General features: G+C 32.7%; 1 protein-coding gene and 1 long non-coding RNA gene across 2 annotated transcripts in view; one reads left to right on the plus strand and one right to left on the minus strand.

Moving 5' to 3' along the window:
• The window catches only part of LOC132731905 (deleted in malignant brain tumors 1 protein-like), a 27,509-nt gene extending 17,912 nt beyond the window's left edge, over positions 1 to 9,597 (plus strand). The window contains exons 16-26 of the mRNA XM_060718203.1: positions 313 to 463; positions 866 to 1,032; positions 1,748 to 1,892; positions 2,607 to 2,758; positions 4,290 to 4,456; positions 4,907 to 5,048; positions 5,498 to 5,700; positions 6,320 to 6,412; positions 7,630 to 7,813; positions 8,774 to 8,903; positions 9,307 to 9,597. Coding sequence (XP_060574186.1) covers positions 313 to 463; positions 866 to 1,032; positions 1,748 to 1,892; positions 2,607 to 2,758; positions 4,290 to 4,456; positions 4,907 to 5,048; positions 5,498 to 5,700; positions 6,320 to 6,412; positions 7,630 to 7,813; positions 8,774 to 8,903; positions 9,307 to 9,550 — 1,778 coding nt within the window. The 3' untranslated portion in view covers positions 9,551 to 9,597. The remainder of the gene's footprint in view (positions 1 to 312; positions 464 to 865; positions 1,033 to 1,747; positions 1,893 to 2,606; positions 2,759 to 4,289; positions 4,457 to 4,906; positions 5,049 to 5,497; positions 5,701 to 6,319; positions 6,413 to 7,629; positions 7,814 to 8,773; positions 8,904 to 9,306) is intronic.
• A 129-nt stretch (positions 9,598 to 9,726) lies between these two features.
• Positions 9,727 to 10,554, minus strand: LOC132731906 (uncharacterized). Its single transcript, XR_009625946.1, has 3 exons — positions 10,462 to 10,554; positions 10,149 to 10,236; positions 9,727 to 9,892 (listed from the first exon to the last, which is right to left on the minus strand). It is a non-coding gene; the product is annotated as an uncharacterized LOC132731906 (long non-coding RNA).
• Positions 10,555 to 14,295: the final 3,741 nt, after the last annotated feature.

Raw genomic sequence — 14,295 nt, forward strand, 5'->3', positions numbered from 1 at the left:
TTTTTGTACTTGATATTACTGCTACACTCCGGATTAAAATATGTTTTGGCCTGTTGATAAGTTTGTGTCGCTAGTTACACAGAAGCAGATACATGTTAACATGTAGCCATATCTTAAAGGAATCGAGCTTTGGTCGTTTTATTGGCCTGTTAATAATTTTAATATTTTTGTGTCTCCTGCACAGTAGCAACGGCATGCAAATGACTTTCTGATATCAGACGTCACGTGTTCACAGATCGCTCTTGTTAATTGTTTTAGAACTATTCTTATCTATTTCACCATTAAAGTTGTTTAAACCAAACATCGTTTTAGATAGAACAAATGTCCGATTGGTAGATGGAGAAGGTCCATGGCGTGGACGGTTGGAAATCTTGACCAATCATACATGGGGCAGCGTTTGTTATGATTTCTGGAATAAAACAAACGCCCTGAAAGCTTGTGAAACTTTAGGATTCAAATACCTGTAAGAGGCAATTTCATTTATAACTTACAAAATTTATTTGTTTATCGTGTAAGTAGAGATGCACAATTTTACATATATTTTTATGCTACTTATACTTATATAACAAAGTCATCGCGCTAAGGATATTACATAATAATGTTACATTTCGATAAGCACGACATTATCGTTGTGTAATTGATCTTTTCTTGTTAGGTGGTTCCGGTATTCCTACTTGAATACTGTGAGAGCACCCATGTCCGCTTTTTTTTGTCTTAGTCGTCGAACAAATATCCATCACATCAATCTCAAAACACTAAAAATGTCCTGTAAGTTGACTAACTAAATTGCATCTTTTATACAGAAAATGATTTTATATTCATCATTTTACAAATACAAGCTCAACTTAACTTTTATATTTTTTAGGAGTTCTGACGCGTCAAGTTTTAGTACTAAAAGAGGACTCACGCCAATGCATTATAAGTCATTTAACTGTGACGCATCAGATAAGAACATTGGTTTGTGTAAAACGAATTTTAACATCAGTGAGTGTGAGAGGAGGAATTCAAACGCAGTTGGTGTCGATTGTTCAGGTTGGTTTTGTAATTATTTTTCGTTTGGCTTATAGTTCTTATATCTCCTTTTGTCAGTTTTAAGCCCGCGCTTTAAGAGCATGTTAGATTTCTTAACTGAAAATGCAGCCGCCTCCGTGGTCGAGGGGTTAGAGTCGATGACTTATAATCCAGTTACCTCTCCGACGTGGGTTCGATTCCCGGGAGATGCTTTGGTAGTTTAGCGTGGAGGAAGGTGGTCTAGAACTAATGTAACTCTCCAGCAGGAACGATGGTAAGGAAACCACCCGCCTTTATAACTGAAATACTGTTGGGAAAAGGCGTAAAATGAAACAAACAAACAAACAAAACAAACTTTACTGAAAAAGTAGCGCTAATTGTAAAATAATTTGTCTTAAAGTATTAAAATGTAAACAAAGTAGAATTTTGACTTCCATACAAAAATACTAAATCACTATAATTGTACTAATTGCTTAAGTGCAAAAGAACACAAAGATGATTTATATAATTTGCAAAGTAACTTTTTGGAACCTATACAAGTACACCAAATATGAACAACTTTTGAGAAAAAAGCGTTTCTGAGACATAATGGACCTTCAATTTTATACAATGGATAGAGACCAGTTTGCAAAGAGCAACGGAAGGGTCTCAATTTTATTTTGATTTTAAACATACCACTGGTGATAAAATAATGAAATAATGACGCCGGCAACATTGTTTTCAATCATTCTTTCAGGTGGAATAACACTTTCTTTAGAGCAGAAATATTCTGGTCTGGTCAACATTCAGAAGGCATCAAATGCTTCCGTAAACTGGACAGTTTGCTACAATACAGTTAACGTTGACGTTGCCAAGACCATTTGCGCCATGGTTGGATACAAGTATGTGATGTTCTCCCTGAAATATGTGATTTTTTCATGCTTTAACATCCGTGCTTGGGCATTTGCTACTTGAAATTGTGCACCATTCTCTTCTTCAAAATTTGCAGAAAGTTTTCTTCTTCAAGAAAATAATGATTTGGACTATCCAAACTGAAATGCATCTCAAATACAGTAATACTGCCTTTTCATTTCGCACATTTGACGTAGGGGCTTAACTCATAATGAAAATGATAAACATGAAGTGTACTATTTTAAGCACAGTTAGAACTATATTAAGCATAGTTGTTTGTACTATTTTTTTAGCACGGTTTGTATTTTAAGCACGGTTTGTACTATTTTAGCACGGTTTGTACTATTTTTAGCACGGTTTGTACTATTTTAAACATGGTTTGTACTATTTTTAGCATTGTTTGTTCTTTTTTTACCACGGTTTGAACTATTTTTACCTCGGTTTATACTATTTTTAGCAAGGTTTGTACTATTTTTAGAAAGGTTTGTACTATTTTTAGCATGGTTTGTACTATTTTAAGCACGGTTTGTACTATTTTAGCATGGTTTGTACTATTTTTAGCATTGTTTGTTCTATTTTTACCACGGTTTATACTATCTTAGCAAGGTTTGTACTATTTTAGCACGGTTTATACTATTTTTCGCACGGTTTGTACTATTTTTAGCAAGGTTTGTACTATTTTAGCACGGTTTATACTATTTTAGCAACACGGTACCAGTCGTCACGGCGGTATCATCAAGCAAAAGTGCTTTGTTCACAAATGTTTCTTGTGGCGGTTGGGAGACACACTTGTTACAATGTACGACACAAAGAAACGGGCCACCGTGTGGACAGAAAGCTGCCGTGCAGTGTCTAAGTAAATATAACATGATTAAACTTTTCATCCCACCATCATTTCTTTACTCATTCTAGCAATAGTTTCTCGAATATTCCGCTTGCCATCACCTTGCATTACTTATAATCCGTTTTTATGACGCATGACGCCAGTCATATACTTGCAGCTACTGTAAAAAGAAATACTTTTCCCTGACATGGGACTCTTAGCGCGTTTATATTAAAATACGATCGAAAAATACGTAAAAGCTGACTGATTCAAATGTACGGAACAATTTCTGAATAATGAAAGACAGGCAAAATAATGACATTTTTACGAAACTGATGCAAAAATATAGAATAAAAAGACATAGACGCCGAGTCAATATCAACTTCCGGTTGGCTCCCGTTTCACGATAATCCTTTCCCGAAACCAAATTGTTAATCCCTAACTTCGATTTTAAGCGAATTTATGTTCTCAAACGTGTCGATTCAATTGTGATATCATATAAAACATAAAATGACTGTATTTTTAAACGAAAACATAGTATGAATAAGTGTTGAGTGCATTATTCGACCGAAAGTGTGAAGATGTGTAGTAAAAATAGTATTATGTGGGTCTATTGCAAATTCTGCCAAAGATCTCGCCTTATTTTATAATTTTTTTGATTAGATGCTTTATTCAATGGCACGTCCTGTAATATATCCGAGAAACAAAAAGCTTTTAGCGTACTTAAAATCAGAGATTTCTCAACATATTGGATAGTTACTAGATTATGCATCTTAGTTCCTCGTTATTGCTCCATCGTTGTTCATCCATTTCTTCTTTCCCTTTTCTTTGATCTTTTTTCCCTTTATTATTCAGTGTATATCTGTTTGCCATATTCTCCACTTTGCTTCATTTTCATTCATTTGTTTCCCTATTTCTTTCTTTGACTGCTTGTTCTTACATATGTTGCATTGTAAAGTACGTAGCCTTTATGTAAATGCCTTTGAATATTTCCAAATAACCGTTGTGTATAATAATGCCATGAAATGTGCTAATGTAAATTATTATAACTGGGAAGGGACACTCATAAGCTTTATAGCGTTCTGCCCAAACCCAAAATGTATTTTGTAATTATTGTTCATATGTTGAATATTATGTTAAATAAATATTTTTAAACCAATGGCACTGTAAAAAATGCTTTTGAAGAGTTTCCCTGCTAATTATGCCCCCATTCGAAGAAGTGGGGTATATTGCTTTGCATTTGTCCGTCGGTCTGTCGGTCCGTAGACCAAAATGGTTTCCGAGTGATAACTAAAGAATGCTTAGGCCTAGGAATTTCAAACTTTGTTTGATGATTGTTCATGACCAGCATATGACCCCTATTGATTTTGGGGCAAAGGGGTCAAAGATAGGTCACATTGACATTGTAGGTAAAAACAGTTTCCGAGTAATTTTTTGGTCAATGGGTCAAAAGTCAGTCATAATGACCTGATCACATGACTAATTGGCTACCGATAGGGACATACATGTTTTACAAACATATATTGTTTATAAGAGCAGAGGTATATCAATTTAAATATTTCAGGATGTGTACAAACGTTCAGAACAGAAAACGGGACCGTAAAATCTAACGGATATCCGTCTTATCCATCCAACGCGGATTGCTTGATTATAATTGAAAAACATGGCACTACACCACTAAAACTGGATTTTAAGGACTTTCAAGTGGCGGGCGATGGTGATTATGTGGAGGTAGGTGCTACACATTTGTAATCCTTGTGCTGCAAAATTAATCAGTTAATTTTTGTCAAATTCGAATAAAAGAAATACTCAAACAATACCACAATAAAACATTAGTTGACAAATGTCAATTGCTAGAAAACTTTTTTTTATTTTTTAATTTCTTAAAAGGTGATCAAGTGTAGAGATTAAAACTGAATACATCGCTAAAACGCATTTCTTAAAGATAACGGGCCCTCATTGGCACACTTGGGAGCAGCCATATTGGTAATTGCTTATTTAAATTACATTAACGACGTCACAGTGGAAAATATCCTCTTGCACAACAAATACGAAAACTGTCGAAAGAAGGCGATTGGCTTCGGGTTTATAGCTCATTTATCAATTCATGTAGGGTTCGTAATTCTTTAATTGCGTTGATTTGTTTTAGTTAATGTTAATTTATTTATCTACCAATTGTAGGTCAAAGATGGAAATGGGAAACAACTTGGTTACTACACAACCAATGAACACATCCCATTCTTGGTTTCTAAAGAGGGATTCTATATTAGACTAAAATCTAACGCCAATGGCAACGCAAGGGGCTTTAACGCAACATGGAGTCGTAAGATGTTACAATTAAAAAACTATTTTGATCATTTACTATTTACTTTATGCTGATTGAAAAAAAAATGAAATGGAAAACTGTAAGACACAGGACGTATTTACATGTTGCATAGTAACAATTTATATTAAATACGATTGGTACAAAAATGTTATATGCGATCAATGACTGATTTTGCAGTATAGTATTTGTCAATGAATGTCTACTGCGTGACAGAATAGGCTATTTACGCATATTTTACCTCTTTTTGATAATTTACGTGAATATATGTGCAATTTGCCAATTTGTTTGCTTTCTTTGTTCTCCTCACAATAAAGTTTACTCTTAAAAACATTTTCAAAATTTCATGAAAATTAGCATGAATCTGGAGGCATGCTGCTTTAGTTGTAAGCTGTATTATGCTATTACAAAGTAAAAAATTTTCATTCATTTTTCTATCAAACTTTTAGCTCTACGTATAATTGACGCCGTGCGCATGGGTTGTGAGTCGAAGGGTTGGAACGTGGCTGTCAACATGACCATCTTGCGTACACTATACCCGGATACTGGTGTGTCCCAGATCAAACTCTCCGAGCAAGACTGCACGGGTCAAGTGGTGGGAGACCTTGTCCTGTTTAAACAGAGTTATGCAAAATGCTCGACAACGTCAAAGGTAAGTCATCTTTGTTTCTGTTTGAAAGAAAAACAACAACAACAACAACAACCAAAAAAAAAAAAACAATTCAGTTAAATATATGTATACATAAATAAAAATGTAATGTTTTTTATCATATACAATAAACTATTCATGTAAATACATGCGTTTTAAGTCTATTAATAAAACGTACAAGTGTTTCAAATTTAAATGAAATTTACAACATTTTCTAGCACCAACACATTCAGCATGTCGTCTTCATCTCCGTCGTCATCATAAGAAAAGTAATAGTAATGAAAGTGATATTGATAATGACGATGATGATGAAACTGGTAATGATGATGATGATGCTGATGATGCCGATGATGCCAATGATGATATATAATGATTGAGATGATGATGATGATGATGACAGTACTGATAATGATAATGACGAGGATGGTGGCGATGACGATCATGACGAAGTTGATGGCGAAGAATGTGATGATGATAATTGTTATAATTATGATAAAAATACGATGAACATGACATTTATTAGGGTATATGAAAGGTGATTTAATTAAGTCGGGTGAAAAGAATGTTTATTTTCATGAAATAACTGCAATATACACGTGCATGTGCAACACTTGTATTTCAGTCAACTGGAGACACGTTGATCTATGATAACCAGCTAGTATATCCGGAGTCAAGAACACCTTTCCCAATTATTGTGCACGGATACCGATGGAGGGTAAATATATTCTCATTATTTTTGATTAAAAGAATGTTTTGTGTAATATTAGGAATTATCATTGCAAAATAAAGTAATTCTACAAAATTTATTCTATGCATCTTAAAAATAAGAGATTTTGAATTGGGGGTGTACACGTCATTAGTTTTTCTAAAGACTTTCTACCAAATCAGATGATTTATGATACTTTTCATTTATAAACAAAAGAGCAAAAAATGTGTGTGTTATTTAGGTTGATTTTGCGTATTATAATGTAATTTCATATCTGGATTACATTATAACGTCATAATAACATGAATATTGCAAATGATTAGATTGCAACTCCCTTTCGTAATGTATTATAACACCCAAGTCGTATTGTAATTTGACTTCTTGTTCTTAATGTATTGTAACTTAATATTCGTATTATAATATGACTTTCTATTCGTATTGTATTGTAATTTCATATTCGTATTGTATTGTGACTTCCTATTCGTATTGTATTGTAACTTCCTGTCCGTATTATATTGTGACTTTCTATTCGTATTGTATTGTGATTTCCTGTCCGTATTATATTGTGACTTTCTATTCGTATTGTATTGTGATTTCATATCAGTATTGTAATGTAACTTCCTATTGGCATTGTATTGAAAATTTATATTCCTATTGTATTGTAACTTCGTATTCTAATTGTATTTTAACTTTTTATTTATATTGTATTGTAACTTTCGTTTTATTAGTGTATTGTTTCTTCATATTTGTATTGTATCGTTAATTCAGTTCGTATTGTACTGAAATTAATTATTCTTATTGCATTGTAAATCTGTATTCGTATTGTATTATAACTTCATATTCGTATTGTATTATAATTTCATATTCGTATTTTATCATGATTTTATAGATCTGACTACATATTCATATTTCATTATAACGTATTAATGTATCGTCACTTTATTTTGGTATTGTATTATTAATTTAATTCTTATTGTATTGAAACTTAAAATTTGTATTATATTGTAAATTCATATGCGTTTTGAAGTGTAACTTTATAATTATTGGAATTGAATTGTTTTTGCATATTTATGCTTCATTTTCGTATTGCATTGTTACTTTTTGTTATCCGTTTTGTTTTGTAACTCCGAATCCGTATTGTATTGTCAATTTATATCCGTGTTGGATCTTCATATAATCATTGTATTGAAAATAAACAACAACATTATCTTTCATTTTCGCACTAGGTTGATCTAGAATGTGACGTTTCAAGAGTAGAGGAAGTGTCGACAAACTTTCATCCTAACAGAACTATCATCAATGAAAACCAACATGTAAGTTCATCATCACATTACAAATCGGATGTGAAGTTTTTTACAGACGGGACATTCTACAAACAGATCTTCGGGAACCCTATTTCACTTAAAACTGGTATGTTCTTCAGTTTTTCTTTTTTAATTTATATATTTAGATGTGTACGAATTTAATTGTTCTTGAACACGGGCGTAATGGTCCTGTTTGTAACCCTTTATGATAACAACAAGAACAACAACAACAAGAACAATAACAACAATATCAGCTTCAATGTATTTCGAGTGTTATCATTGGTTCAACGACTAAAATTAGTAATGTTTTAGTCTCTTGAGCCAGACCTCTGGAGTGAATTGTTTTATAAGTCAGTGGATTTTAAAACTTTAAAGTATTACAAATAAATATTGCAGAAGCCGGTGCTATGGGGCGTCAGTGATGTATCACCTGTAACTGTCTAGAATCAAATTATCTCTGCAAATTTAATATTTTCATTTTTTGTTAAAAAAAAAAATGCCCTTCAGGAACATACCCTTTGTTAGATTTAATGTACAAGGTTTTAATATAGGAGCCACGCCATGACAAAACCAACATAATGGGTTTGCGACCAGCATGGATCCAGATCCATAGAGGTGTTGCGAAAGTATTGTATAGAAACGGGCATATAATAAAAATCGTTTAATTTTTGTCTTAATAACATGTTTTAAAGTAAATTGTACTATAATGCCAGTTAATCGTAACGCCTATTCATTAATACACCTTGTTATAAGGTAACATAATAACCCACCATCACGCCTTTTTTCTCACATTACTCTTTTCTACATATGAGCCGCGTCACGACAAAACCATATCGTAGTGCGTTTGGACCAGCATGGATCCAGACCAGCCTGCGCATCCGCGCAGTCTGATCAGGATCCATGCTGTTCGCTATCAGTTTCTCTACTTGTTATAGGGTTTGTGAGCGAACAGCATGGATCCTGACCAGACTGCGCGGATTATGTTGGTTTTGTCATGGCGCGGCTCATATTTCTTTGTTTTACTTGTAATATACAAGTGATTATCTGAGTTCTTTGTTTTATACAGGCGACAATGTGTACGTTGCTGTAACCATGAACTCTGACGATGTCCAGGTGAAGATGAGACTTCATACATGTTACACAAAACCTGAGCCTAATGCAGATGCAAGACTGACGTATCCTTTAATACAAAACGGGTAAGGCATTTGAAATTCTACGAATCTTAATAAAACTATGCTTCATAATACGTTGTCTGAACTTTTTTTTGAATTATTTGTGACAACAACATTATTTATCAAGACGTGCTTCACTACTATTTTCCTCTTCAGTTGATATGATTAATCACATACAGCCACACCCGTGTTAAATACCACCCAAAAAAAGATCACCGTTTAAATAAAGGCCATTCTTTGACCAAACTTTCATTTATTAGATAGAATGAATAGAATAGCTACTTCCAAATAAAGACCACCTATGTATAGGAGCCGGAATTGGTCTTTCCTTTGGAGTTTCTTTGGTCACAGGTTTATCTGTTTTCTTTATGGACATTATCCGGTTCTAATTGTATTTGTTTTTATGTACAGTTTCATATTTTTCCAGATGTGTGGTAGATCCCGAAACTCATATTCTTTCACAAGGAACACACGAGACCCGATTTGTCTTCAGTGCATTTGAATTCCCCCAGAGTCATAACAGCGTGTATATTTTCTGTAACTCCACGTTCTGTAAGACTACGGACACTAGCGACAGGTGCACGCAAATTTGTCACGGCTCGCCGTCACTTGTCGGGCGCTCACTGTGGACATTGGATTCAGAGCACGAGAAAAAATTCAAATTACCTTAATATGCTTTTAATGTATTTTCGTAATATAAATAAAATGATTAATATAACTGATTTTGTTGAATATGTAACTTGGTTGAAATTGAAAGGTTGTAATAACCAAGAAATTGGGTTCTATTCTTATATCGCTGCGGCGTCTAAATATGGATCAAAGATGTCTTTCCAAACAAATAACTGTGCACAGTTCTAATGTATTTATTTATCTTCCAGTTCACATACATGTACATCAATCTTACATATATATCCAAACATCAGTAAACCAATCAATGATCGACAAACTAAATGAATCGTCAATGAATCGTCAATAAATCTCATTCAATCGAATCGATCAAATCAATCGACACTCTGAAAGTAAACAAATTATATCAACATAAAAATAAAGTAAAATCCAGTTCCTATATCTGAAAAGCATAATTATCAATTATAAAAACATCCTTACTTAGTTGATCAATTACAAATAGATATTTGCAACACATTACACATAGGTACATTAACATATAATATAGTTATATGCTTTCTATTGGCTGGCATTAACATAAATAGTTCATTTAATGAAATTATCATAAAATACATAACATTCATGAAGAATATTCAAACTTACCAGTTTGTGGAACTGAATGTACAATTATATCATATTACATCATCTTCTCCAAAACACACATACTTCCAAACTCTCTGTGCTGTAATTTCTGCAAATTATAATAAACAAAATGTGCAAAGTGATGGGAATGAAATGTGATATTAAGTTAATAGAAAGATAGATTTACTGCTTTTTCTGAAACAATTCTCAAACCACGAAAACTAATGATATTTCAAATAAGACCACAATCATTATAATTAATTAAAAACAAATCTATGACATACACTCTTTAAAACACTGATAATAATCAAATACAACTCAAAATCATACTGACCAACTATCAATAATCCAAATTTTAAATAAATTTAAAACACTTAGAAAATGTCTGAACTTAAATTTTACAAAGCCGCTTCAACAAAGACAAAACTAGTCACATGATCAAAATTGCGGGAAACCAAGGGAAACAACTCAAACAACCAAAAATGTATCAAGACACACAAATTATCCATCCTGTTACAAATATACTTTTGGTAACCCTTATTTTATTGTAATATAGGAAAATAGAGAATCCCTAAAGGAAGCAAAATAAGACAAAATTGAAAATGTTGCCGGCTCGGTTTTATTGACCCTGCTCATTTACGCCTCATTATCAATACTGCAAGTTACCGTCCACGCTCCCTAGCACCGGCTTAAGCAAAATTAAACATTTGATCAAATAAAATGGAATTTTGAAAGGGGATGAGAGGTTATGAAGCCTGCACATCACAGACATGACGTCAAAAGATAAATCCAGATAAACATCAGCAAACTGTTTGTTCGTTTTGTAATGTGGAGACATTTTGACCATTTTCTATGCAGTTTTGGCTCTGCGTTTTTTTTATCTCCGGCTACCAAATAAGGAATTCAAGTTGCAGTAATTTTTCTCATATTAAGTAGTATTAAAACCAGAATCAAGTTTATTTATTCACTTACAGACTACTGTGTATGTAATGAGACAACGAAATGATTCCGTAAACAGACTTTATCTCGTTGAGAGTTCAACTTTGTTTGCCTCCCCATTACGCCATATGATTATTACGCCTAATTAATAGCTTTTTTTATTTAGAGCTTTAACTTTTTGCATTTTCCTCAACAATATCCGACTATCAATATCCGACCTAATACAGAATGTCTAAAACTTATTTCAAAAAGTGTTTATAATGAATGATAGTTTGATTTGCAAAAAATGTTAAAATGATAAAGAAATATTAAACCATTATGCCAAAGTAATGAAATGAGACGTAATGATAACAATACGTAAAGACTGTGAGACGTAACGCCACATCATTACTCCGAAAATTGCTCGTTACGCATCATCGTTATGCATTTTCCTCGGTAAGGTGGTTAGTTAGAAAAATGCGTAATGAGCTCGATCGGGTTCACTAAGACCAGGAAGGTTCATAGCATATTGTGTGAAAAAGAGGCGTAATATCGAAGTGAAAAAATGTGTTCCAAATTAAGGTGTTAATTAATAAGCTACATAGGGTAAAGGTAGATAAAAGAAATGAAATCAGCAAGAAAAGTTTATCCATTTTGGTCGTTAACATTTAGTGTTCTTTGATAGGTTAATATAGGTTAATATGTATTCAACTATTAATCACAGAAAACGCAAACATAAATAAAAATTGAAGGACGTTTCAATTTTAGCATAGATCTGCGTATGGTGATCACAATGAAAGCAATGTTTGAAAGCAACATGCCCTCAGATTCATGCTAATTTTCATGAAAATTTTCAAAATGTATTTAAAGGCACATTATGCTTAAAAAATATTAATGTTTTTCTTCATCAGATAGGGCAAACATGAGCTTTATAACGTTTAAATAATGGTTTTTGAGGACCTTAGATGCTAACCAGCGATGAACGCAACCGTTTCATGAATCTTTATACTTTAGGTAAAAAATGCCCCCATCTCAAATTTACATGCGGGCGAATATCTTCAAACCATATGTGATTTTATTTTGGTAAACTATACTATCATTAAAATAAATGAAAAACAGAATTGTAGAAATCTGAAACGAATATAAAGTCAGTAAGACCTGCATCGACGTTAAAAAAGAATTCTTTATATTGATTTTGAACTTACTAAAAGTCTAAATATCACAGAAACTTTGTGGAAGCTGATTCTACAAGACACATTCCTGGTAACCAAGAAACCGAGCATAGCCCTTAATATTTGGAATACAATAAAGTAGAGACCACTGTCAGAGAAGGACATATTTGATTTTGATTTATCGAAATAAATAAAATGAAAAAAAAAATAAAAAATAAATAAATAAAGCAAAAAAACCCAACCAGTGCTGTTAATGTGCTCATTCTTGTAAACCGGGGCATCATCTGAATTAAATCATCTTAATTAATTATAAATATTTAAAAACCAAAATGATTTAATGCAACGAAATATAACTTTCAGATATTGGGCTGCATGAATGGACAATGACAGAGCTTTTTTAAGGTTATGAAACGGTTGTTATTATGACATATTACGCCTTATTATTTGGTATTGCAACGTGAATGACGTTTTAATCCTTGAATTAAAGAGACGAAATGTTGATGTACAGGCGTTTTTTTTTTTTCTGAATAAAGACGCATAATGAGGAGCAAAGAGGCTGAGTGGAAAAATAGGCAAAACATCGTAAAATAAGGGTAACAATCAATATTGAAGAGTTATGTGATAAAAAAAGCGCCACGACGCTCCATCAGGCGTAATATGAGAAAATAAGCGTAATGATGAATAAAAATGCATCAAGGGAATAAAGAAGCGTAATATGAATAAAAGGGGCGTAATTATGAGTTATGAAGGGGAATGTCAAATAATGAGGCGTAATATCAATAATGAAGCGTAATGGTAAATAAAAAGGCGTAAAAGGAATAAAGTGGCGTAATATAGATAAAAGGGAGTAATAATGAGTTAAGAAGCGGAATGACAGATAATGAGGCATAATATATATAATGAAGCGTAATGGTAAATAAATAGGCGTAAAAGGAATAAAGTGGCGTAATATAGATAAAAGGGAGTAATAATGAGTTAAGAAGCGGAATGACAGATAATGAGGCATAATATATATAAATAAGCGTAATGGTAAATAAATAGGCGCAAAAGGACTGAAGTGGCGTAATATGAATAAAAGGGCATACTAATGAGTTATGAAGGGGAATGACAAATAATGAGGCGTAATATAAATAATGAAGCGTAATGGTAAATAAATAGGCGTAAAAGGAATAAAGTGGCGTAATATAAATAAAATGGCGTAATAATGAGTTATGAAGGGGAATGACAAATAATGAGGCGTAATATAAATAATTAAGCGTAATGGTAAATAAATAGGCGTAAATAGAATAAAGAGGCATAAAATTATTAAAAATGTGTAATAATGAGTTATGAAAGGAAATGAGAAATAATGAGGCATAATATAAATAAAGAATCGTAATGGCAACTAAATAAGTGTAAAAAGAATAAAGTGTCGTAATATAAATGAAATGGCGTAATAATGAGTTATGAAGGGGAATGACAAATAATTAGGCGTAATAAGAATAATTTAGCGTAATGATAAATAAATAGGCGTAAAAGGAATAAAGTGGCGTAATATGGATAAAAGGGCGTAATAATGAGTTATGAAGGGGAGTGTCAAATAATGAGGCGTAATATATATAATGTAGTGTAATGGTAAATAAAAAGGCGTGAAAGGAATAAAGTAGCGTAATATAAATAAAAGGCGTACTGATGAATGATAACACGTTATGACAAATACACAAGCGGAATGATGAGTCAAAAGAGGTAATGGCTAATAATGAGGTGCAATGATGAATAAAGCAGCGTTATTGTAGAATATTAGGCGTAATATTAGACATTAGGCGTAATGATGAGAATAAACACATAATGATAAACACAGAAGCGCATTTTAGAAAAATCAGCGTAATACATGTATTTGTAAAACAAAAACATCATCATCAGATGAATCAGGCGCAGGATGTCATAGAGTGTATGCATCATGGCCATCGAAATCAGTCAAAATCATTGCCTGTCATGTTTCTTCTAGTATATTATATATTCCGTTCATAGAATGACAAAAACGTGAAAAGTCGGGGCATTCATGTCCTATGGAACAATTTCTATTTTAACTTTGATTT

This window comes from Ruditapes philippinarum, unplaced genomic scaffold (assembly GCF_026571515.1).
Source record: "Ruditapes philippinarum isolate M1 unplaced genomic scaffold, ASM2657151v2 ctg6079_1_1_1_1, whole genome shotgun sequence".
Lineage (NCBI taxonomy): Eukaryota > Metazoa > Mollusca > Bivalvia > Venerida > Veneridae > Ruditapes > Ruditapes philippinarum.